At 42.8% G+C, this 23,621-nt stretch overlaps 1 protein-coding gene across 1 annotated transcript in view; it reads left to right on the top strand.

Moving 5' to 3' along the window:
* The window catches only part of ddx10 (DEAD (Asp-Glu-Ala-Asp) box polypeptide 10), a 464,721-nt gene that overhangs the window by 386,249 nt on the left and 54,851 nt on the right, over nucleotides 1–23,621 (top strand). Inside the window, exon 17 of the mRNA XM_070892172.1 lies at nucleotides 20,451–20,593. Within this exon, the coding sequence (XP_070748273.1) occupies nucleotides 20,451–20,593 (143 nt within the window). The remainder of the gene's footprint in view (nucleotides 1–20,450; nucleotides 20,594–23,621) is intronic.

The raw sequence follows: 23,621 nt of genomic DNA on the forward strand, positions 1-23,621 counted from the left end.
TGGGGAGGGCATCAAACAGGAAATTAGGGGTGCGTGCAATAAAGGTGCAGCAGTTATAATGGGTGACTTTAATATGCACATAGATTGGGCTAACCAAACTGGAAGCAATACGGTGGAGGAGGATTTTCTGGAGTGCATAAGGGATGGTTTTTTAGACCAATATGTCGAGGAACCAACTAGGGGGGAGGCCATCTTAGACTGGGTGTTATGTAATGAGAAAGGATTAATTAGCAATCTCGTTGTGCGAGGCCCCTTGGGGAAGAGTGACCATAATATGGTGGAATTCTGCATTAGGATGGAGAATGAAACAGTTAATTCAGAGACCATGGTCCAGAACTTAAAGAAGGCTAACTTTGAAGGTATGAGGCGTGAATTGGCTGAGATGGATTGGCGAATGATACTTAAGGGGTTGACTGTGGATGGGCAATGGCAGACATTTAGAGACCGCATGGATGAACTACAACAATTGTACATTCCTGTCTGGCATAGAAATAAAAAAGGGAAGGTGGCTCAACCGTGGCTATCAAGAGAAATCAGGGATAGTATTAAAGCCAAGGAAGTGGCATACAAATTGGCCAGAAATAGCAGCGAACCTGGGGACTGGGAGAAATTTAGAACTCAGCAGAGGAGGACAAAGGGTTTGATTAGGGCAGGGAAAATGGAGTATGAGAAGAAGCTTGCAGGGAACATTAAGACGGATTGCAAAAGTTTCTATAGATATGTAAAGAGAAAAAGGTTAGTAAAGACAAATGTAGGTCCCCTGCAGTCAGAATCAGGGGAAGTCATAACGGGGAACAAAGAAATGGCGGACCAATTGAACAAGTACTTTGGTTCGGTATTCACGAAGGAGGACACGAACAACCTTCCGGTTATAAAAGGGGTCGGGGGGTCTAGTAAGGAGGAGGAACTGAGGGAAATCCTTATTAGCCGGGAAATTGTGTTGGGGAAATTGATGGGATTGAAGGCCGATAAATCCCCAGGGCCTGATGGACTGCATCCCAGAGTACTTAAGGAGGTGGCCTTGGAAATAGTGGATGCGTTGACAGTCATTTTCCAACATTCCATTGACTCTGGATCAGTTCCTATGGAGTGGAGGGTAGCCAATGTAACCCCACTTTTTAAAAAAGGAGGGAGAGAGAAAACAGGGAATTATAGACCGGTCAGCCTGACATCGGTAGTGGGTAAAATGATGGAATCAATTATTAAGGATGTCATAGCAGTGCATTTGGAAAGAGGTGACATGATAGGTCCAAGTCAGCATGGATTTGTGAAAGGGAAATCATGCTTGACAAATCTTCTGGAATTTTTTGAGGATGTTTCCAGTAGAGTGGATAAGGGAGAACCAGTTGATGTGGTATATTTGGACTTTCAGAAGGCGTTCGACAAGGTCCCACACAAGAGATTGATGTGCAAAGTTAGAGCACATGGGATTGGGGGTAGTGTACTGACATGGATTGAGAACTGGTTGTCAGACAGGAAGCAAAGAGTAGGAGTAAATGGGTACTTTTCAGAATGGCAGGCAGTGACTAGTGGGGTACCGCAAGGTTCTGTGCTGGGGCCCCAGCTGTTTACACTGTACATTAATGATTTAGATGAGGGGATTAAATGTAGTATCTCCAAATTTGCGGATGACACTAAGTTGGGTGGCAGTGTGAGCTGCGAGGAGGATGCTGTGAGGCTGCAGAGCGACTTGGATAGGTTAGGTGAGTGGGCAAATGCATGGCAGATGAAGTATAATGTGGATAAATGTGAGGTTATCCACTTTGGTGGTAAAAACAGAGAGACAGACTATTATCTGAATGGTGACAGATTAGGAAAAGGGGAGGTGCAAAGAGACCTGGGTGTCATGGTACATCAGTCATTGAAGGTTGGCATGCAGGTGCAGCAGGCGGTTAAGAAAGCAAATGGCATGTTGGCCTTCATAGCAAGGGGATTTGAGTACAGGGGCAGGGAGGTGTTGCTACAGTTGTACAGGGCATTGGTGAGGCCACACCTGGAGTATTGTGTACAGTTTTGGTCTCCTAACCTGAGGAAGGACATTCTTGCTATTGAGGGAGTGCAGCGAAGGTTCACCAGACTGATTCCCGGGATGGCGGGACTGACCTATCAAGAAAGACTGGATCAACTGGGCTTGTATTCACTGGAGTTCAGAAGAATGAGAGGGGACCTCATAGAAACATATAAAATTCTGACGGGGTTAGACAGGTTAGATGCAGGAAGAATGTTCCCAATGTTGGGGAAGTCCAGAACCAGGGGTCACAGTCTAAGGATAAGGGGTAAGCCATTTAGGACCGAGATGCGGAGGAACTTCTTCACCCAGAGAGTGGTGAACCTGTGGAATTCTCTACCACAGAAAGTTGTTGAGGCCAATTCACTAAATATATTCAAAAAGGAGTTAGATGAGGTCCTTACTGCTAGGGGGATCAAGGGGTATGGCGAGAAAGCAGGAATGGGGTACTGAAGTTGAATGTTCAGCCATGAACTCATTGAATGGCGGTGCAGGCTAGAAGGGCCGAATGGCCTACTCCTGCACCTATTTTCTATGTTTCTATGTTTCTATGTGACAGATTAGGAAAAGGGGAGGTGCAACGAGACCTGGGTGTCATGGTTCATCAGTCATTGAAAGGTGGCATGCAGGTACAGCAGGCGGTGAAGAAGGCAAATGGTATGTTGGCCTTCATAGCTCGGGGATTTGAGTATAAGAGCAGGGAGGTCTTGCAGTTGTACAGGGCCTAGGTGAGGCCTCACCTGGAATATTGTGTTCAGTTTTTGTCTTCTAATCTGAGGAAGGACATTCTTGCTATTGAGGGAGTGCAGCGAAGGTTCACCAGACTGATTCCCGGGATGGCAAGACTGACATATGAGGAGAGACTGGATCGACTGGGCCTGTATTCACTGGAGATTAGAAGGATGAGAGGGGATCTCATCGAACCATATAAAATTCTGACGGGACTGGATAGGTTAGATGCGGGAAGAATGTTCCCGATGTTGGGGAAGTCCAGAACCAGGGGACACAGCCTAAGGATAAGGGGTAAGCCAATTAGGACTGAGATGAGGAGAAACTTCTTCACTCAGAGTTGTTAACCTGTGGAATTCCCTACCGCAGAGAGTTGTTGATGCCAGTTCGCTGGATATATTCAAGAGGGAGTTAGACATGGCCCTTACGCCTAAATGGATCAAGGGTTATGGAGAGAAAGCAGGAAAGGGGTACTGATGTGAATGATCAGCCATGACCTTATTGAATGGTGGTGCAGGCTCGAAGGGCCGAATTGCCTACTCCTGCACCTATTGTCTATGTTTCTATGTTTACCTCGGCTGCCCGACCCCACCTACGTCGGCCGAGGCAAAGACGTTCCAAAATCCGGAAATACCCGGAACGGCCTTGGTCCCGAGATTTCCGGATTTCGGATGCTCAACCTGTACATACATATCCATTCCATGGAGAAAGTAAAAAAAAAAACTAAATGTGAGACTTTAATTAGCTAATTACTAAGTTCTAATGACAGTAAATTCAATTCTAAAAGTTAAGTATGGTTTTACAGTATCTTCAAATCCCTGAGCCAAAGACAAGTCTCATAGAAAGTACACGTTCTAAAAAGCTTAACAATGGGCCCTTTTATAGTTATAGCTTAATGTAGTCTTAGTCCTGGAACAGCAACACCAAAACAATCTCCTGACACCATTCTGCTATTTTTAGTATATGAAGTCTGCGATTAGGTTTCATGTCGTTGGTGCTGATTGGGTGCACTGACATTCTTTTCTCCATGTCCAGAATACCCCTTATAATTGGGGACGGCCAATTTTGACATTGAGTTGTTTCTTGCAATAGTGTGCTTGTCATTTTGTGCCCCAGCACAAGCTGATGTACTGAATCAGCTCAACATGTTTACCAGGCTACAGGAATTTACCTTTCTGATAGCCAATCAGAAGGCCCACAAAAGTGAGTCTCCACTGTTGCTAGAACAAGATAGATTGGGTCATTCACATTTGGGAGTGTTGTCACTTGTGCAAAACCTGCATAATGGCACTCTACTTATATAAAGGCAATTAATGATGTATGGTGAAAATCTGTGAAACCATGCTTGAGCTATCCTGCACCTGATTTGGCACAGGTTGGGTCTGCTACTTAGGAAAGGTGGTCACTCTCGATCATTGCAATCCTCATAAGTACGCCTACCAGATATCCATGCCATGTTGAACTGAATCCTCACCAACCAAATTTTGATAAAGGGAAAAAATATTCTCCAATCTGGAGGCAATCTTCAGTTATCTCACATCCTTCATTTTGGCAGAGAAAGACAGGACTACATTTGAACTCCCCTTCCTTTAAGGATGCGAAATCCTGAACTTGCGTTATAACTAGTAAATAATATTGACTGGCTCAAGCTAGTCAGACAGATCAATTGTCAAAGGCTTCTTGCCCTGCAGGTTACTACAACAGAATTTTATATCTATAGCTGTATAGAATACTCTTGACTACTAGATGAGAATTTATGCTCTGTGCCTTGCATTGAATGTCTTTTTGTTGGCAGCAATGTTGAGATGCCTCAGTCAATTAATCTAACCTGTCCATTCACTAATTAGGCATGCAATGTGATTTTTCAGATTTTCACTGGAAAACCACCAATAATTACAAGAATTTGCAGCAATTATATATTGCTCGTTCAAGAAATTCAATTTTATATGTTTAATTTAGGTCACATCCCATTAATTACATTTAATAAATTTTCCAAGAGCCACATTTGGGTCTGAGGTAAAATGCATTCTCACCAAAAATACTCAGCATTTGAACAACCGAGATTAGAAGTTGTCAGCTAGGAGTTCATTTCCTGAGCATTTTTTGCCAGCAATAAAATGTTGCTGTATTTGTTTTTTTTATAACACCACTGGCCACTAGACATTGACTAATTGTCAAAATTTTCAGTAATATGTAACTCAGTATCACTGAATCAACGACTACAGCATGTGATTTTAAATAAGCTGTTAATTTCTGAATGCTGATTCTGCTCTCCCTCGCCTCAGAAAGACTACAAAACAGTTTGGATAAGGAACAAATTCTTCCTCAACATTAGGTCTAATTCACACATGTAATGTACAACTTTACAGCATAGTCTTGTATAAATCTAAATTTATTGAACTATTTCAAAGCACTGCATTGACTTTTCCAGGTATGAGAATCTAGTTCTTTTGCATGCTGTATCCAAACAGGTATATCTTGAATTTTTATGACTTGTGCACCAAAGAGTTACACTTTCACCAGTATGTTTTATTGCAACTCTAAAATGTACAATTTACACGTGAACAAGTTATATAAATGCTAGCCACAGATGAAGAAGTGAAGGTTATAATAGTTACTATTCATTTCATTGTGCAGTCAACAAGCATTACAATACCTGAGTCAAAACAGCATTTATGGCACAGCCACTAAAATCCTGCCTCCTAATTATTTTGAGAGGAGGCAGGAAAGGAAACAGAACCGAATAATAAGTCCTTGCATTTATATAGTGCCTTATACGTCCTTGCGGCTTCCTAAAGCACATGTAGGCAGACACAGCAGCCAATTTGCAAGATCTCACAGCCGTAAAATTAAACACTAGCCAGTTAATCTGTTTCCTGGTGGTGGTTGAGGAGGAAAGTTGACTAAGGGACCAGGAGAACACTTCTGTTTTGAATTGTACCATGGTTTCTCTTATGTCTAACGAAACAGGCAGATGGGGCCTCTGTTTATTACATCATTCTGATGATGCGGCACTAAATTGTGTTCAAGTTCAAGACTGGGTTTGAAGCCATAACCTCCTGACTTAAGATGACACTTTGTAAGGAAGAAATATTGAAAATAAATGTTAATAAGCTCCCACCTTGCAGAATATATTTAAAATCTTGTAATTTCACAGTGGTACTTTGCTGGAACTAATATTTTCTGGCTCAGATAGGAAAGAAAATAATTCCAAGTGTTACCATCCTTGTGTGAAGAACCATCTCCTGATTTTAGGCCTAAAGTTATCTTTTACTGGTTTGAACCTATATCCCCTGTCCACCTTTCACAATTTAACATAATGTTCAAGATTAATCCTTTCCATGCCATTTACTACCTTGTATACTTCCACAAGAGCACTTCACAGCACCTCCTTTCCAGGTTCAAAAGTCTAATTCTCTCCAGTCTGTCTTCATAACTCAAATTTTTGACATAAGGGTTCTGCCTCCAGCACTTGAATATTTCCTTATTTCTCAGTGACCAGAACTGGGAACAGTATATGCAAAGTGTGGTCTGATCAGAGCACTGTACAGCTTGATGACATCCTTCTCGGACTAGTATTCTACTGTTTTGGCTGTGTAGTTCAAAATTCTATTGGTTTTGTTGAATGTTGCTCTTTATTGGTTGCACATGTTAAGTTTGTTAAGACTACAAGGTCTCTCTGCAATTCATCCTTAATTATTTCAACACGATCTATTAAGTATGCATCCTATCCAATTGTCTGCAATAAATTTCATCTGCCATTGTTTGAGTCCAAAATTTGAATGGATCATTCTGTAGTTTCTGGGCTGCCATCTTCATGTCCACTGCTCCACCTAATTTGGTATCATCTGCAAACTTACCAACCTCATTGAGATCAGAATCTAAATCAATGATAGAAATTAGAAAAAGTTGTGTTCCCAACAACTGAGCCATGGGGCACCCATTCAGTACTCTCCCTCCAATTAAGATTATTACTCTAACCACTGTTTCTACCCTTCAGCCAATTTCTTACCCATACCCAAGTTGTGCTTTGAACAATGATTCTAAATTACATCTGGAGTGTCAGCCAATTAAATTAGTCTAGCCTTATTGTAACACTATTTTGGGGGTTCATGCCACGTATGTGTATGTTGTATGGTGGTGCATAAATGCTCATGTGCTAAATCCTGAAGTTGCGGTCAGTTTCAGAGGGGTAATGACGGTGAACACTGACAGTTCTTGTCATAATTCCGAAATCCCATCTAAATTGATATTTGCATTCCGTCTTCTCGAGATTGTGATGCTATTTTGTCAGGATTATTTGTACTTGAGGGATGAATTTTGCTACTAAAGTATGTGTGCAGATTATTTTTTTAGTATGGATTCAAGTTTGAGGTTGCTTACCAGGTAGATGTACCATTAGACTCTGGATAGAGCAGGCCTCATGACTCTTCTGTCATCGGTAGCTGATCTTGGTCCATTCTGAAAATATATTGAAAGTATGTTCTCCTCATGCTGAAATTTTAAAAATGTATCCTTTCTTTAGCAGAATGTGAGTTGATATTGGTATCAATAAAAGGATCAACATCAGATAACATCAATCTACATTCTACTAAAGTATCAAAAATGTCACTAGTATTTAAAAGAATGGTTCATAGTTAATTGATTTCACAATTTTATTACATAGAATTTACAGCATAGAAACAGGCCGTTCAGCCTGACTGGCTTATGTTGGTATTTATGCTCCACAAGAGCCTCCTCCCACCCTACCTCATCAACCCCCATCAGCATATCCTTCTATTTCTTTCTCCCTCAAGTACTTACGTAACTTCCCCTTAAATACATCCATTGGTGCTACTGGTGGACAGACTATGTAAGCACAAGCCTGCAGGGAGCAAAGGTCAACGGGCCATAAAATGCTGGACTCACTCTTGTATATATTCTAGAAACTGGTTCAAGCAGCATTGTCATTGACTAGGAGTTCATCACCCACCTGTTCTCAGCCAGGGAATAGTGTGGTGTGGAGATTTAAAAGCTGTTATAGAAAATACATTTTAAAATAGAACAAAAATATAATTTTTACACAAAAATTGAAGGAAAGCTAAATATTTTTTTTAATTGCCACAAAACTAGAATTTGGAGATTGGTCATTCAGAATTGCTTTAAAATACAATTTTCTACTGTATGGACAAAAGGTTTATCAATAAACTGTTTGACCAGACCATTCTGTTATTCCAGGGGCTATTCTATTGTTTCAAATCAGAATCTGGTAAAAGCAGTTAAATTCATTCTTTTCATACTTGACTAATCCTTTACGTCGTATCCCTTGGTACTTAAAGAAAATCAGCTAAGTTATACAGCCTTTGGAGCTTAGTTTCTCAGCTGCTGATGTCACAGTACATTACCTGTGGTACCACTGTGCTTGTAGATCCCGACAGTGACAAATGAGCTTGGGTCTGACAGCACTTCTGCCAGAAGACTTGATTTAAGTTGCTTATTGCAAGTACAGGGGTTATAGTGAAAATGTTTTTGCATAGGCAGTTTAGAAATCATTCCTAAACTATATATAGTTACTAAAATTCTACCACAGCAGAATAATTCTGCCACTGTAAAATGACTATATAGTTATTTTAGAAATAGCCTGTGAAGCGATTCAGCTTGTAAAATGGTGCAGATTTTTTTTAAACGAAGTTTTGCTGAGACTAATTAAACAAGACTATGGTTCATCCATGGTAGGTGACAGTTTGAAATGAGTGTGACTGTGACAATTATTTTAATTAGCGATTCGGTTATGTTAGCAGTTATCATCTGTAATATAAAAAGAGTACATTTGAGAATAAATGACTGTCTTGACAATTTTAACTGGATGGTTCTTTGTATTACTAATCACTGTCGTGTATGCTACATGAAGTCCATTAAAATTAAAGTATAAAACTTTCGATTTTTTTTAAACTCTTGTTGAACTGAATGCACTGTTTCCACCGTAACAAAAGAATTGCTCGATACAAATCTCTGGAAAAGTCATTCTGCAGCACTTCAATGCTACGTGTCGATGTCTCCATGACCTCTACAATGGCTACTTGTACTGCCCTTTCTGAACCTACAGTTGCTTCTTGTGAACTTGCCCCCCTCTGTTATTATCAGACTACAAGCATGTTTTTGAGTCTTTCACATTGTAAGCTGAAGGGTCATATGTGAAAGCTATTATTCATAGCCCAGAAAAATACATATTCCACATTAGCAACCCTGTCCCAACTTTGTCATCATTAATAACCAAGTAAATAGATATTCTGAATATTTTTACTTGATAGTGTAAAGGCAGTCGTTTCAATGAGGTTATCAGTAAGTAGTTCATCTAATAGTATTATTATTGTAATGATGATTTCTGTGAAGCCATGCAGTAAAGAAACCAAATAAACAAAATTGTTGCATTGAATGATGTGGAGTTTTGATCATAGGAGCCAATTGTGGAACAGGTGCAGGAAGTACAATCAATTCTCATTATGAACTATTACTATAAAGATGTGAAACTAAATAGATTTTAATCTAAAATGGAGCAAATGGTCAAATACAATTTGTGCATTTTTTACAGATTTTTTTATTTCAAAGCTGACAGACACCTCATTGGAGAATCACTAAGGACTAGGGGCAGGATTTTCGGCTTTTGAGATTTCGGGGCGGTAATATCTGCAGGGTGGTATTGAGACCACCTGCAAAAAGTTTGCGCCCTCGTCTGTGAAATATGGCAAAAAATGACATTCCATGATCGGGAGCGCTTAAATTTGTGCACCCCAGCCGAAAATCACGGCGTTAAAAAAAGTTTTGTCGATTTAAGAGCCCTCTTCTAGCTTGACACCGCCTGGCAATAGCATGGAGCATGATAGACTGTTGAACTAGTAATGCCCCCATTAAATTCTCTCTCTGAAGTTGTAAGGGCACTGTAATGGCAGATAAAAGTGCCGTTTGCAAGTCTGAGCTTCACGCAGCGTGATGTGCGCAACCGTTGCAGTCACTGTGACCTGCGATGTCGGAGCCTCCACCTGCTGCATCCTGGGATCTCCTGGTTTTCCAGACATTTCCTAGGGCGGGCGTTAAATGAGGCATTGGGTCCAAATTTTGCATCCGGGGCGGTAGCGGAGCATTGCTCGACGATTGATGTCATGATCTCAGTGAAACTAGATGGCGGGGCGATAAGTTTTGTGTCGCCGCAAGCCATGAGCCGAATTTGCCGGCCAAGCGGTAAAAGCTGGACGCCTGGCATTATGCCTAGAAACCCCATTTACCAAACTGAGGCGCAACTGAGCTGAAAATCCAGTCCATTATGTTCAGTTGCTGCTACTATCCTACTTTTCATTGGTAGACTATAGCTTATTCTGAACTTTTGATATTAACTATATGGTACAAGGCCATCTGGATTACTAGGCGGTAATTTAGAAAACAAATTTCTACATTAGCACAAAATGTATGAAATGTATAGCAGATCAAACAGCATCTGAAAGAGAACAAAAAGTTAATATTTTGGGAGTTCCCTTGCATCAAAACTGGACTTCACATTTTTTTCTCTAAGGTAATGATCAATCAGTTGTGCATGTTTAGCATTTTCTGATTTTATTTCAAATTTCCGATAATTGTGGGTTTTTCCATCCCTTGTTTCCAAGCACAGCATCAGTACTTCTTTCAGGCTGATATCAAATGAAGATAAAACAAAGAAGGAACTTCAATCTGTCTTTCCTTTCTTCTTTGCCTTTTGTTGTCAATTCTCAAACCTTTATCTAACTGAGTAGTTTCCTTCTGAAGAGGAGGATGTAATATTTTCTGTCTAATCCATCCCTTTGGGCCTAAGAGCAACTTCTTCAATCAAATCAAAAATGTATCATGTGATTGTGGTTTGAAGAATCTAGAGACATTTATTGGAAACAGTTGTCATTCCAATGTCCTCATTCTTTGTATGTTAAATATAAGCACTGAAAATTACATGGCACTTGTAATTGATGTCGAAGAAAATATACATATTGGGCCCAAGTTTGCCCAGGAGTTGCTCCGTTTTTCTTTGGAGCATCTAGATTTTTGATTTTGGAGTATCTAAAATTAAAATCCCAATTCTGCCCATTTAATTTAACTAAGTGAGTTAGTTAGGTTTTTTTTTTAGTTTTGTTTTTTTTTCAAAAGGGGGCATTACCAGCCACTTACGCCTGTTTTGGCCATTTAAGCAAGTTTAGACAGCTAAAAGCTACTCCAAACTAACTTAGGCCAGCGTATGTGGCCACTTGTGTCCGCACAGAAAAACCTTGCGGTAAACTAAGAAATCAACGCAGATAGCCAGAGATGGCGGGCGGCGGGGGGGGGATGGGGGAGTGAGAGGATTTTGCAAAGCACTAAACACCTTCACAACAACATTAAAGAAGCATAAGTACATTTAAAGCACAAAAATAAGCATTCAATAACAAATAAAAAATACAAGGAAGCTGAGAGGACCTGCACCGAGCACCAAGACTTATAAAGTACTAAACAACTAGATTAAAAATGGATTGGTAAAGTAACAAATACATTATAGCAAGTCCTGTAAATAAGAGTTTCAGCCAAACTATTTTACAGAATTCCTTTTGAAAGCAGATGAAGAGTAAACTTGAATGTAAATCAAACAAGAATTTAGGGCCACATAATCAATCAATAAATAAACATAAAAAATAGAAGTCCTACCTTCAGCAAAGCTTTACTGTAGAAAAACACTAGCAGCTGGCTGCCGATGAGTGAGCCCATTCGGCCAGGGCTAATCTTACTCTTTTGATTTGATTTCTCTTTCCTTCAGCTAGCTGGATATGACTTGCTTAAAGCTATGTTGTACCTTTGTGAATCATCTCTTATCAATGTTCTGGTCATAAGCAGCATACATTCAGCACCCCCCCCCCCCCTTACCGATGCCACGTTGAGCCTAGCCTCCCGGTGTGCGTCTTACCGTAAGATGCACACCGGGAGGCTAGGCTCAACGCAGCATCGGTAAGGGGAGGGGGCTGAATGTATGCTGCTTATGACCGGAACATTGATTAAAAGATGATTCACAAAGGTACAACAAAGCTTTAAGCAAGTCGTATCCAGCTAGCTGAAGGAAAGAGAAATCAAATCAAAAGAGTAAGATTAGCCGTCGGGGAGGGGAGGCTGAACGCGGCAGGGAAAACCGATGTGGAAGCCCATTCGGCCAGGGCTAGGGGTGGTGTGCTTCAGGCCCCTCCCACACAGCCTGCGAGATTCTGGGGGCAGGAGCTGCTGCACATGCGCGCACACTCTAGCGCTCATGTGCAGAGGTCCCGGCACTGTTTTCAGCGCAGGGACCTGACACCGCCCCCCACTTCTTGTGGTACGCCACGCCGAGGTCTGTGACGTTCCAAGGAGCGGGGAGAATATCTAGGTAAGTTTTTGCCGCCGTTTTAAGCGGGGGAGCAAACTTGGGCCCATTGTGAGGTCTCAGAAGAAGTTGCATTTGAATCCTTTACTGCTGGGTTAAAAGTAGTGACACCACTATTGGGCCCAAATTTTCCCATGAGTTGCACCGTTTTTTTTGGTGTAACTTGATTTTTCTGGTGTATCTTACAAGTTGCAAATATGGCCATTTAATTTGCGCCAGTGTAAGTGAGTTAATTAGGTTTTTTGTTAGGTCAGTTTTTTTTCCAAATGGAGGCGTTCCCAGCCACTTACACCATTTATGCCAATTTGGCCAGAAAAAAGTTGTACTAAACTAACGTAGGGCAGCGTATGTGTCCACTTTTGTCCGCACAGAAAGACCTTACTTATTGTTAAGGAATCGGTGCAAGTAACTACATTTCAAGCACCACCAAGCACCAAACAAAGCAAAAAAAGTAATAAGCAATTAATTAACAAATAAAATAGAAGCAACCCTGCCCCGAAAGCACCAAGACCAAAGTAATAACCAATCAATAAATAAAAAAATAGAAGGAACCCTGCTCCTAAACAACATTTCAAGCACCAAAGAAAGTACAAAGCAGTAATAACAATTCAATAAAAAATAAAGAAGTGAAGTAAATCATTAAAGTACTGCTTCAAATAAAAGTACCTTAAACTGAAGGCTGGCCGTGCTGGAGTGCGTTCAGCCAGGGCAAGGTGCAGGGACTGGCAAGGGCATGAATCGGGAGAACGTGGCAGGCTGTTGGTGGTGTCGGGGGGAGAAACCGAGAAAACGCGGCAGGGAGTGGGAGGGAGTGGGGGGTGGTAGGGGTGGGGGGGAGGAGGCAGGGGGAGAGAGTGAGAAAGAACGCGGCAGGCTGTGGGAGGGAGGGGGGCTGGGTAGGGGTTGGGGGGGGGAGAGTGAGAAAAAACTCAGCAGGCTGTGTGGGGGGGGAGAGAAACCGAGAAAACGCGGCAGGCTGTGTGGGGGATGGGGGTTTCTTACCTTGTTTTGGGAGTGAGAAGAGCTGGGCTGTGTGTTGTGTTAATGGAACATGATTCAGTTTCAATGTAAAAAATATTTTATTGAAAATTTTAGAATGTACACTTTAGTGTAATAAGATTAAAACATTTATCAAACTGTACTTTAATATGACTCTAAGATCACTTAAACTTGTAAAGTTACAAAACTTAGCAAACAATTTCCATTACAAAAAATTTACACTGGAAGATCACTTAAAAGCTTTAAGGTCACTTTAGTCTTGTAAAATTACATCACTTACAAAACAATTTATATTAGAAAACAGTTACAAGAGTAAAATCAACAACAACAAAAACAACAGCAGCAAAGAAAGACTTCACCCATCTCAGATCCACATCTTAGTGAATGTGCACTGCTTCATGGATGATGGTGGTGGGTGGGTGGGGAAGGGTTACGGCTTGGGTCTCTACAGAGACTAGTGCGGGGATTTCTGTGGGAGTGGCAGTGGCAGTGGCAGTGGATTGGTCTGGCTGTGTTCCTTTACTGCAGCAGCTACCTCCCTGATGGCCTGTGCCGTCGTTTCGGCTGCCTGTGACATTCCCTTCCTGATGGCCTGTGCCGTCGTTCCCGCTGCCTCTGAAATGTCTTCCCTCATGTCCTGTGACAGTATTGCTATTTCTGCCGTCAGTGTTGTTACCTCATCACCCACCCCACTGACGGTGTTCACGAGTGATCGGGTAAGCTCATTGGTCTCCATACCCAATGCCATCACCTGAGCCACATCTGTTGTACCCTCCAACTCAGGACAGCGTGGTACATTTCTCCTTGGCCTCGCCCTGGGTCTGTCTAGCGGAACCCCTCCAGTGTGAAGCGCAGGTTGGGAAGGTGTGGCCATGGATGTTACAGGCTGCATTCCACCAGCACTGGGAGTCGCAGGCTGGGACAGTGGGTCTCTGGGTGTTCCATAATGCATTCCAGCAGGAGTGGGACCCAGAACCTCGGACGGTGGGGCATTGAGTGTTCCATACTGCATTCCAGCAGCACTGGAACCCGCAACCTCTGGACTTTTCAAAAGCATCCAATGTCGGACCAAACCTTAAACCACTATGCAGGGACTGGGGCGAGCTGAAAACACAGAATGTCGAACCAGATCCTGAACCATTATGCAGGGACTGGGATGAGCTGAAACCACGGAATGTCGAACCAGACCCTAAACCACTATGCAGGGACTGGGATGAGCTGAAACCACGGAATGTCGAACCAGATCCTGAACCACTATGCAGGGACTGGGATGAGCTGCAACCACGGAATGTCGAACCAGACCCTAAACCACAATGCAGGGACTGGGCCGCGCTCAAACCACGGAATGACGAATCAGAAATCATGGAAGTGCTTGGCAACGCAAATTCAAGATTCTCCCCTTCATACCTCTCCATGGCCACCCCCTCCTCCCTACAAAGTTGGTCTGCGCCTGTGTCTGAATCATCATCTGTATCCTCAGGATTGGTATCCGGTTCTGCAAAATATAATAGAACAGTCAAATGGTTAGCAGCAGAGGAGGGGGCAGGATGGGTGGCATGAGTAGACTCACACGTAGCAGGCCAGGCAGCAGGTTGATTTGAAGGGCCACAAGTAATTTTCAGTACTACCCTCTCCCTCACGTGTGGGCCCAGCTTGTGCTGTACTGATTGCTCTTCTCCAGCTAGGACCCATCAAAGCAGTGACCCTCTGTTCCAAGGGTGTCAGTGGGTGCAGATTTGGCAGGCCTCCTCCTGTTCGAGTTCTTTCCCTTTTGTTATGGGACAATTTCTTCTGCAAAGATGAAAATGCAACTTTTTTGAGAGGGTGTCTTTCTGCTGGGTGGGACATATACAGATGGTCACATTTACAGATGCAATTCCATTGACAAATGAAAATATTACTTACATTAACTGCTTGACCAAGGTCCTGCCATTTCTTTTTACGCTGCCTTCCAATTCTCGTGGTATTCACCACTGCGCAGTAATCTTCTGCAAATTTGTTCCAGCGTTTATTAATTTCTTTGGGTGGTACTTTTACGCACCTCTGTTGCTCGTATCCAGCTCCTGCCATCTTTCCTCGATTACATTCACCAGTACCTCCACTTCTTGATGTGTGAAATTCTTCGTTCTTGGGGCACGGTGTTGCATTGCTCTATTGAATTGACACTCAGTGATTTTTAAAAACACAAAGTCCTTATTTTGCTTGCAGCAATGAATTATTCTCACCTATGCAGCACTCCTTGTGGAGGGTTAGCAGCTGATTTCTTGCCAAGTACTCCAAACAGCATTCCTATAGCTTTCAAAACATCAAAACATCCAAAACTCAGTGAGAGGTTCTCCCTTTAAAAATGGCTGATTGCCAATGTTAATGCCCCACTGAGCATGCGCAAACGCTGCAACGCGCATGCGTGTGCTGCCGGCACTTACACCGTCAGATTAGGCCCCGCCTCTCCTGCCAGCTCTGCGCGGCCAGTACCGACCTAGCTCCGCCCCCCTCTCTTCAGTACACGCCATGCCAGCTCCACAGATGGACCGACTTGTGATGGACCGTGATCATAGCAAGTTTTTTCGGCGCAGCTTTTAAGGTACAAAGTCGGCGGGGGACTCGGAGGTGCGCGGTTTTAAATGGAGAGCCAAATTTGGACCTTATAATACTGAATTTATTATCTTTGGTTTAATTACATCTTAAACCTTCAGATTAATTGGGCTCAATTTTCCCCAGTGATTTGTGCTTTTTTTCTTTGGAACAGGCTGCTTTTTTTGGCCAATCAACTTGCACCAGTGTAACTCAGTTAGTTACGATTTTTTTAGGTCAGTTTTTTTTCAGCCAAAGGATGCGTAACCAGCCACCTACACCAATTCTGGCCATTTAGGGAAGTTTGACCAGCTGAGAATTACTCCAGTTCTGCTTAGGCCAGCGTATGTGTGTGTGTGTGTGTGAGAGCGAGAGAGAGAGACAAAATGAAGAAATCCAATGGGGAAACTTAGAATATTTCTTTTGCCGTACTTAGGCCCCAAAAAATCGTCCGTAACTCCTCAAGTCGCCAAAAAAATGCTTTGGGGAAAATTGAGCCCATGGACTGCTGTATTACAAACTGATTTCTGTACTCGGCCCTCAAAGATACTGGCACACAATTTTACACAAAATTTAACATTCCTATTCTAGTTTGTGTGTGCATTTTGTCTATTAAATCTGTATGAGAAAGAATCCATTACAAATGTTATCCACGAGCAATGCAATCTATTTAACTGTCCACTATGTTTTTGTCTTGTAAGGATTACATCGTAAGTTAATAGCTAAAACTCAATTTAACAAAATAATGTGGGAGGAATGAAAGCCAGTTGGATTCTCTACCTTTCAAATAATTCAGCTACCCATAGAAAAGCAAGCTACAGAGCTTTTTTTTAATTTGTTTTGTTTTTCCTTCCCAACCCCGGTTGCACTCTATTTTCTTTTCCAGGCGGTACCTTCCTGTCTCCCAGTAACATGAGACAGTGACGTCTGTGGACGTTTCCACAGAGGCTGTTAATGTTGTTTCTTCAACAACCTGCTGTAATGTACATATCGCTCTTTCTTTCCCTCTCTATATCCCTCTCTCTTTCCCTCTCTATATCCCTTTCTCTCTTTCCCTCTCTATATCCCTCTCTCTCTTTCCCTCTCTATATCCCTCTCTCTTTCTCTCCCTCTCTTTCATTTCCTATCTCTCTAATTTCCTATCTCTCTAATTCCCTATCTCTCTCTCCCTCTTGTTCTCGTTCCTTCCGCCTCCTTTTTTCCTTTTTTCTCTCTTTTGCCTTTCACAGGCAATCTTGGATGTGACCTCCAGCTCTGAAGACTGTAATTCAGATTCTAGGAGGGAGGCCAAAACTCCATTGCAATTTTTGGAACTAACCATATGTTTTATATGGATATTTACTATCCTTTGTAGTATGAAGTGGTAATATTTTATTTAGAAAATTGCATGGAAGAGTGCAGGAGACTACAGCAGAACATAAACAGGCTAGTAGAATGGGCAGATAAGAGACAGATACAGAAAGGTACCAGGTAATATATTTTGGAATCAAGAATAAAGAATGCAAATGTACTGAAATGTTTAGTTTCTCAATGAAGTGGAGGAACAGATACATAAATCCTTAAAAGTGGAACAGTGGATAGACAAGTAAAAAAGGCTATTCGGAAAACAAATGAGATCTTGAGGTTTATATCAAAAGGGATTTCATACAAAATGGAAGAGGCTACAATGACTGTACAAAAAACAGTTAGGCCACATCTGGAATATTTTATGCTGATTTGGGCTCCTTGTTTTAAAAGGAATTCAGTAGACCTGGTAGAGGGGTCTGGGTTACAAAGAAAGGCTATAGAAAGTCGGACTGTATTTTCTTGAATTGAAAAGATTGAGTAAGGATTTGATAGAGAAGTTCAAAATTATGAAGGGTATGGAGAAGGCAAGCATCTGGATGGATAATTTCATTTTGGAGGTAAATCAAAGACAAGAAGCCATCATCACAAGATGAGCATTAAATATAGAAAGAAAGAGATCAGAAGGAACTCTTTAATGCACAAATGGTTTGACATAAGCAGTGATCATTGCTAAATCAATTACATCACTCATCACTATAGATATGTAAAGAGAAAAAAGTTAGTAAAGACAAACATAGGTCCCCTGCAGTCAGAATCAGGGGAATAACGGGGAACAAAGAAATGGCAAACCAATTGAACAAGTACTTTGGTTTGGTATTCACTAAGGAGGACACGAACAACCTTCCGGATATAAAAGGGGTCAGAGGGTCTAGTAAGAAGGAGGAACTGAGGGAAATCCTTATTAGTCGGGAAATTTTGTTGGGAAGTTGATGGGATTGAAGGCCGATAAATCCCCAGGGCCTGATGGTCTGCATCCCAGAGAGTACTTAAGGAGGTGGCCTTGGAAATAGCGGATGCATTGACAGTCATTTTCCAACATTCCATAGACCCTGGATTAGTTCCTATGGAGTGGAGGATAGCCAATGTAACCCCATTTTTTAAAAAAGGAGGGAGAGAGAAAACAGGGAATTACAGACCGGTCAGCCTGACCTCAGTAGTGGGTAAAATGATGGAATCAATTATTAAGGATGTCGTAGCAGCGCATTTGGAAAGAGGTGACATGATAGGTCCGAGTCAGCATGGATTTGTGAAAGGGAAATCATGCTTGACAAATCTTCTGGAATTTTTTGAGGATGTTTCCAGCAGAGTGGACAAGGGAGAAAACCAGTTGATGTGGTGTATTTGGACTTTCAGAAGGTTTTCGACAAGGTCCCACACAAGAGATTAATGTGCAAAGTTAAAGCACATGGGATTGGGGGTAGTGTGCTGACGTGGATTGAGAACTGGTTGGCAGACAGGAAGCAAAGAGTAGGAGTAAATGGGTACTTTTCAGAATGGCAGGCAGTGACTAGTGGGGTACCGCAAGGTTCTGTGCTGGGGCCCCAGCTGTTTACATTGTACATTAATGATTTAGACGAGGGGATTAAATGCAGTATCTCCAAATTTGCAGATGACACGAAGTTGGGTGGCAGTGTGAGCTGCGAGGAGGATGCTATGAGGCTGCAGAGTGATTTGGATAGGTTAAGTGAGTGGGCAAATGCATGGCAGGTGAAGTATAATGTGGATAAATGTGAGGTTATCCACTTTGGTGGTAAAAACAGAGAGACAGACTATTATCTGAATGGTGACAGATTAGGAAAAGGGGAGGTGCAACGAGACCTGGGTGTCATGGTACATCAGTCATTGAAGGTTGGCATGCAGGTACAGCAGGTGGTTAAGAAAGCAAATGGCATGTTGGCTTTCATAGCAAGGGGATTTGAGTACAGGGGCAGGGAGGTGTTACTACAGTTGTATAGGGCCTTGGTGAGTCCACACCTGGAGTATTGTGTACAGTTTTGGTCTCCTAACTTGAGGAAGGACATTTTTGCTATTGAGGGAGTGCAGCAAAGGTTCACCAGACTGATTCCTGGGATGGCGGGACTGACATATCAAGAAAGACTGGATCAACTGGGCTTGTATTCACTGGAGTTCAGAAGAATGAGAGGGGATCTCATAGAAACGTTTAAAATTCTGACGGGTTTAGACAGGTTAAGACAGGTTAGATGCAGGAAGAATGTTCCCAATGTTGGGGAAGTCCAGAACCAGGGGTCACAATCTAAGGATAAGGGGTAAGCCATTTAGGACCGAGATGAGGAGAAACTTCTTCACCCAGAGAGTGGCGAACCTGTGGAATTCTCTACCACAGAAAGTGGTTGAGGCCAATTCACTAAATATTTTCAAAAAGGAGTTAGATGTCGTCCTTACTACTAGGGGGATCAAGGGGTATGGCGAGAAAGCAGGAATGGGGTACTGAGGTTGCATGTTCAGCCATGAACTCATTGAATGGCGGTGCAGGCTCGAAGGGCTGAATGGCCAACTCCTGCACCTATTTTCTATGTTTCTAAAAGGTGCTGGATAATTACTTAAAGAAGAATATAAAAAGGTATGGGGAGACAGCATGAAAATAGGATTAGTTCAAGCCACAAGCAGGAAAATGTTTAAAACCAGAATCTAAACTGGGTTGAATTATGAAGATAGGTTGGGTCTGTACTCATTGGCGTTCAGAAGAATAAGAGGTGATCTTATCGAAACATATAAGGTAATGAGAGGGCTGGACAAGGTGGATGCAGAGAATATATTTCCACTTATGGAGGAAACTAAAACTCAGGGGAGAAAGTCTCAGAATAAGGGGTTGCCCATTTAAAACTGAGATGAGGAGGAATTTCTTCTCTGAGGGTTGTAAATCTGTGAAATTCACTGTCCCAGAGAGCTGTGGATGCTGGGTCATTGAATATATTTAAGGCAGAGATAGATAGTTTTTTGAGCGATAACGGGATAAGTGGTTATGGGGAGCGGGCAGGAAAGTGGAACTGAGTCCATGATCAAATCAGCCATGATCTTATTAAATGGCGGAGCAGGCTCGAGGGGCCAAATGGCCTACTCCTGTTCCTATTTCTTGTGTTCTTATGAACCCCAAACATTGGATCCTTAACCTTTGTCACATTAAATTAGGGAAAATGGATACCTCAGAATATTTTTACGGTAGAGCTCATGCAGAGAGGCTACCGACCACCGGTAGGCATCTTGAGAGTCGTGCATGTACTCCTTTAGCCCATAAGCGTTAGTGTGAGAAGAGGTAGAAGTTATGGGAACAAACTAAAAATGACTGTATTTCCTAAAGTTTGTAGATGGTGCAAAAGTACTTTCATCATATGTAGAGAGCTATTATGTTGAGGTTTAGTTAAATAATCTTGACTTTTTTTGTTATTTTAGCAACGTGAAGAAGAAGCTGTTGCTTTCCTTGATCAGAGTGATGGTGAAGATGAATTTGACCCTGCCAACCTCCCTGATCCTGATAAATACAGAGACTCTGAGGAAGTTGACCATAGTGTTTCTGAAGCTGAAGGGAATCACAGGTTAGTTCACTTTGGTACAGAGGAATCTCGGTTCTTTATTTCGCACAAGGAATTGATGTGTCCTGACTTTAAAGTAAGGAGCATGACTCCCTTGAAAGTGTTCCCTGAATGCCGGTAGTGAGTTTGGTCAGTGGTTCTCAAACTTTTTTTGGTTGAAGGACCCCTTATAACATGGATTAGTAATTACGGATCCCCATCCCAATCTAAATTACAATACAAAATATTATAGTAATTGCAACTTTACCACTGTTGTAAATTCACTCATGGGATTACAAAATCATAATGTACACTTACAATCTCTGCATTAATGATGTAGTTTAATACAATTCAGTTGCACAGCAATTGTAACAAACCCTGTTTTGATTGGTGTTTTTCCACTCAAATGGTGCAGGCATACACTGATTCCAAAGATATAAACACTTTTCCAAATTGTGGGCTTTTGTGCAATGACTGTAACCATCCAGCACAGGCCTAGCCTTTGCCAGCTGCTGCTTTACAAACAAGGACTTAATTTTTTTAAGTGCAACTGCTTTATTAATAACATTCCACCAAGGGGATGGTTTGGGATTAGGAAATTATTATTTTATATATAAAAGATACATATAAAAGTAAATGACCAGGTTCCAGTCTATGGGCCCAAGTTTCCACAGGATAAAAAACGGGCGCCCCTCCGAGCTGGGCGCCCGTTTTTCGCGCCTAAAACGGCGCCAGAAAAAAAACACGCTATTCTCGAGCGCTTTGCAGCTCCTTGTCTGTTTGGTGCGGCGCCCAGGGGGGCGGAGCCTACACTCGCACCGATTTTGTAAGTGGGAGGGGGCGGGTACTATTTAAATTAGTTTTTTCCTGCCAGCAACGCTGCGCGTTAGAGCGTTCGTGCATGCTCAGTGTGAAAAAAAACATTGGCACTCGGCCATTTTTGTAGTTCTTTGTAGCTGTTTAATTTTTGAACATTTTTTAATAAAATCACGTTGCCATCAGCACTGAGGCTTCCCTTCTCACTGTCTCCTTCCCCTCCCTCCCCTCCGCGGCAACAAACGGCCGTCTCCTTCCCCTCCCTCCCCTCCACAACAACCCGCTGTCTCCTTCCCCTCCCTCCCCTCCCTCCACGGCAACAAGCCGCTGTCTCCTTCCCCTCCCTCCCCTCCCTCCACGGCAACAAGCCGCTGTCTCCTTCCCCTCCCTCCCCTCCCTCCACGGCAACAAGCCGCTGTCTCCTTCCCCTCCCTCCCCTCCCTCCACGGCAACAAGCCGCTGTCTCCTTCCCCTCCCTCCCCTCCCTCCACGGCAACAAGCCGCTGTCTCCTTCCCCTCCCTCCCCTGCGCGGCAACAAGCCGCTGTCTCCTTCCCCTCCCTCCCCTGCGCGGCAACAAACGGCGGTTTCCTTCGAACGATGGCTGAAGCACTTTCACACAGGTAGGAAGAGGGTTTATTTAATCTTTTCTTTGCTTATAAATGTTTATTCAGGTTGGATTTATTTGTATAATATTTGTAGAAGTATAAATAAGGATTGATTGTAGAATTTAATGAGTTCCCTTTCCCCCCCCCCTCCCCCCCCACCTCGTTCTGGACGCCTGATTTGTAACCTGCGCCTGATTTTTTAATGTGTAGAACAGGTTTTTTCAGTTCTACAAAAATCTTCACTTGCTCCATTCTACTTTAGTTTGGAGTACGTTTTCACTGTGGAAACTTTCAAATCAGGCGTCAGTGGTCGGACACGCCCCCTTTTGAAGAAAAAATTCTGTTCTAAAGTAGAACTATTCTACCTGACTCGAACTGCAGAAAAAAAAATGTGGAGAATTGCGATTTCTAAGATAGTCCATTCTCCATCAGGCGCAAATCATGTGGAAACTTGGGCCCTATATTACTACTCAGCTCCGGGTGCAGGATGGGGTTTTAACCTACAAATGCTAACAATGTCCTGACTTACACAGTTGCCCCGAGATTTCTCCAGCGTCTCGATCTGGTTCCTCAGGAACAATGTCACGATCACAAATGCCACAACCGCTAGAAGCTGCAATTTGGGTGGCATGATAATTATTAGATGCCCCATGAAATTATCAAGACATAACACAAGTGGGAAAAAAAATAAAGAAAATCGAAGAGCAGAGAAGGGGGAGGGGGAAGAGTGAAATCACGCACAAAGTGGAACTAAGGAGAAATCAGAAGAATGAAGAAAACATGGGCACACATAGAATTTTGTCAACTGATTTGACACACTGGAGAAACAAGAAATGAAGCTTTAAGTCACGGCCTCTCTCTCTCTGGTACCAATTGTCAGTGCTGTTCGCCGGGCTTGGCTGGATTTGCGGTCTTCTGCCACCCCTGTTAACGCCTTGGAGGGTTGGCAATGGCAGCAGTAAGCACTTCCGGGCGGGTGGCCAGTCTCCAACGCCCCGCTGGGAAATTTGGTGTTGGTTTGGAGGGGGCCCGGAAGAGGTGAAACGAGGTGCACGCCCCTTGGTTGCAACACCGGTACATAATTTGTCTGCTGCCCGACTTTTTGCCCTCCGTCGAGCGCCCTGGTGGGAACGCCTATGGAAGCAGGCGTTCCAAGCTGTAGCTGCCACAGTGAGGTAAGTCATGTCGACCTCGGGTAAGTGTGATTGTTTATCCTTTTTTTTGGCGATTTATGTTGTAGTGTGAGTTATGTATTGGGAATGTTTTTGCTGGGTATTTTTTAGTTTTTTTTTCCCAGGCCTCTCTTCGAGAGCTCCGAGGCTGGTTGTTTAGCTTGGGATTTTCGCTTGCTCAGCCAGTCTAGCGCCCCAAAAGAGGTGTGCAATGCTTCCCTTAGCGCTCCGCTCCAAACTAAGGGCGCAGCTGATGAATTTTGTGAATGAGGACGCAAACCATTTCCGGCGCAAACTTTACCGCCCCGAAATGACCAGAACTAAAAATCCAGCCCTCAGCATCTTATCTCTTTGCTCTTACCCCCTCCCTCCCTTCGGGATCTCCCTCCGCGCTGCGTCCAAATGCCAATCGCTGCGGCTACCTCGTGCATGGTCTGCCTTGCTTTTTTTCTCTCTC

The sequence above is a fragment of the Pristiophorus japonicus genome, chromosome 10 (assembly GCF_044704955.1).
Source record: "Pristiophorus japonicus isolate sPriJap1 chromosome 10, sPriJap1.hap1, whole genome shotgun sequence".
NCBI lineage: Eukaryota > Metazoa > Chordata > Chondrichthyes > Pristiophoridae > Pristiophorus > Pristiophorus japonicus.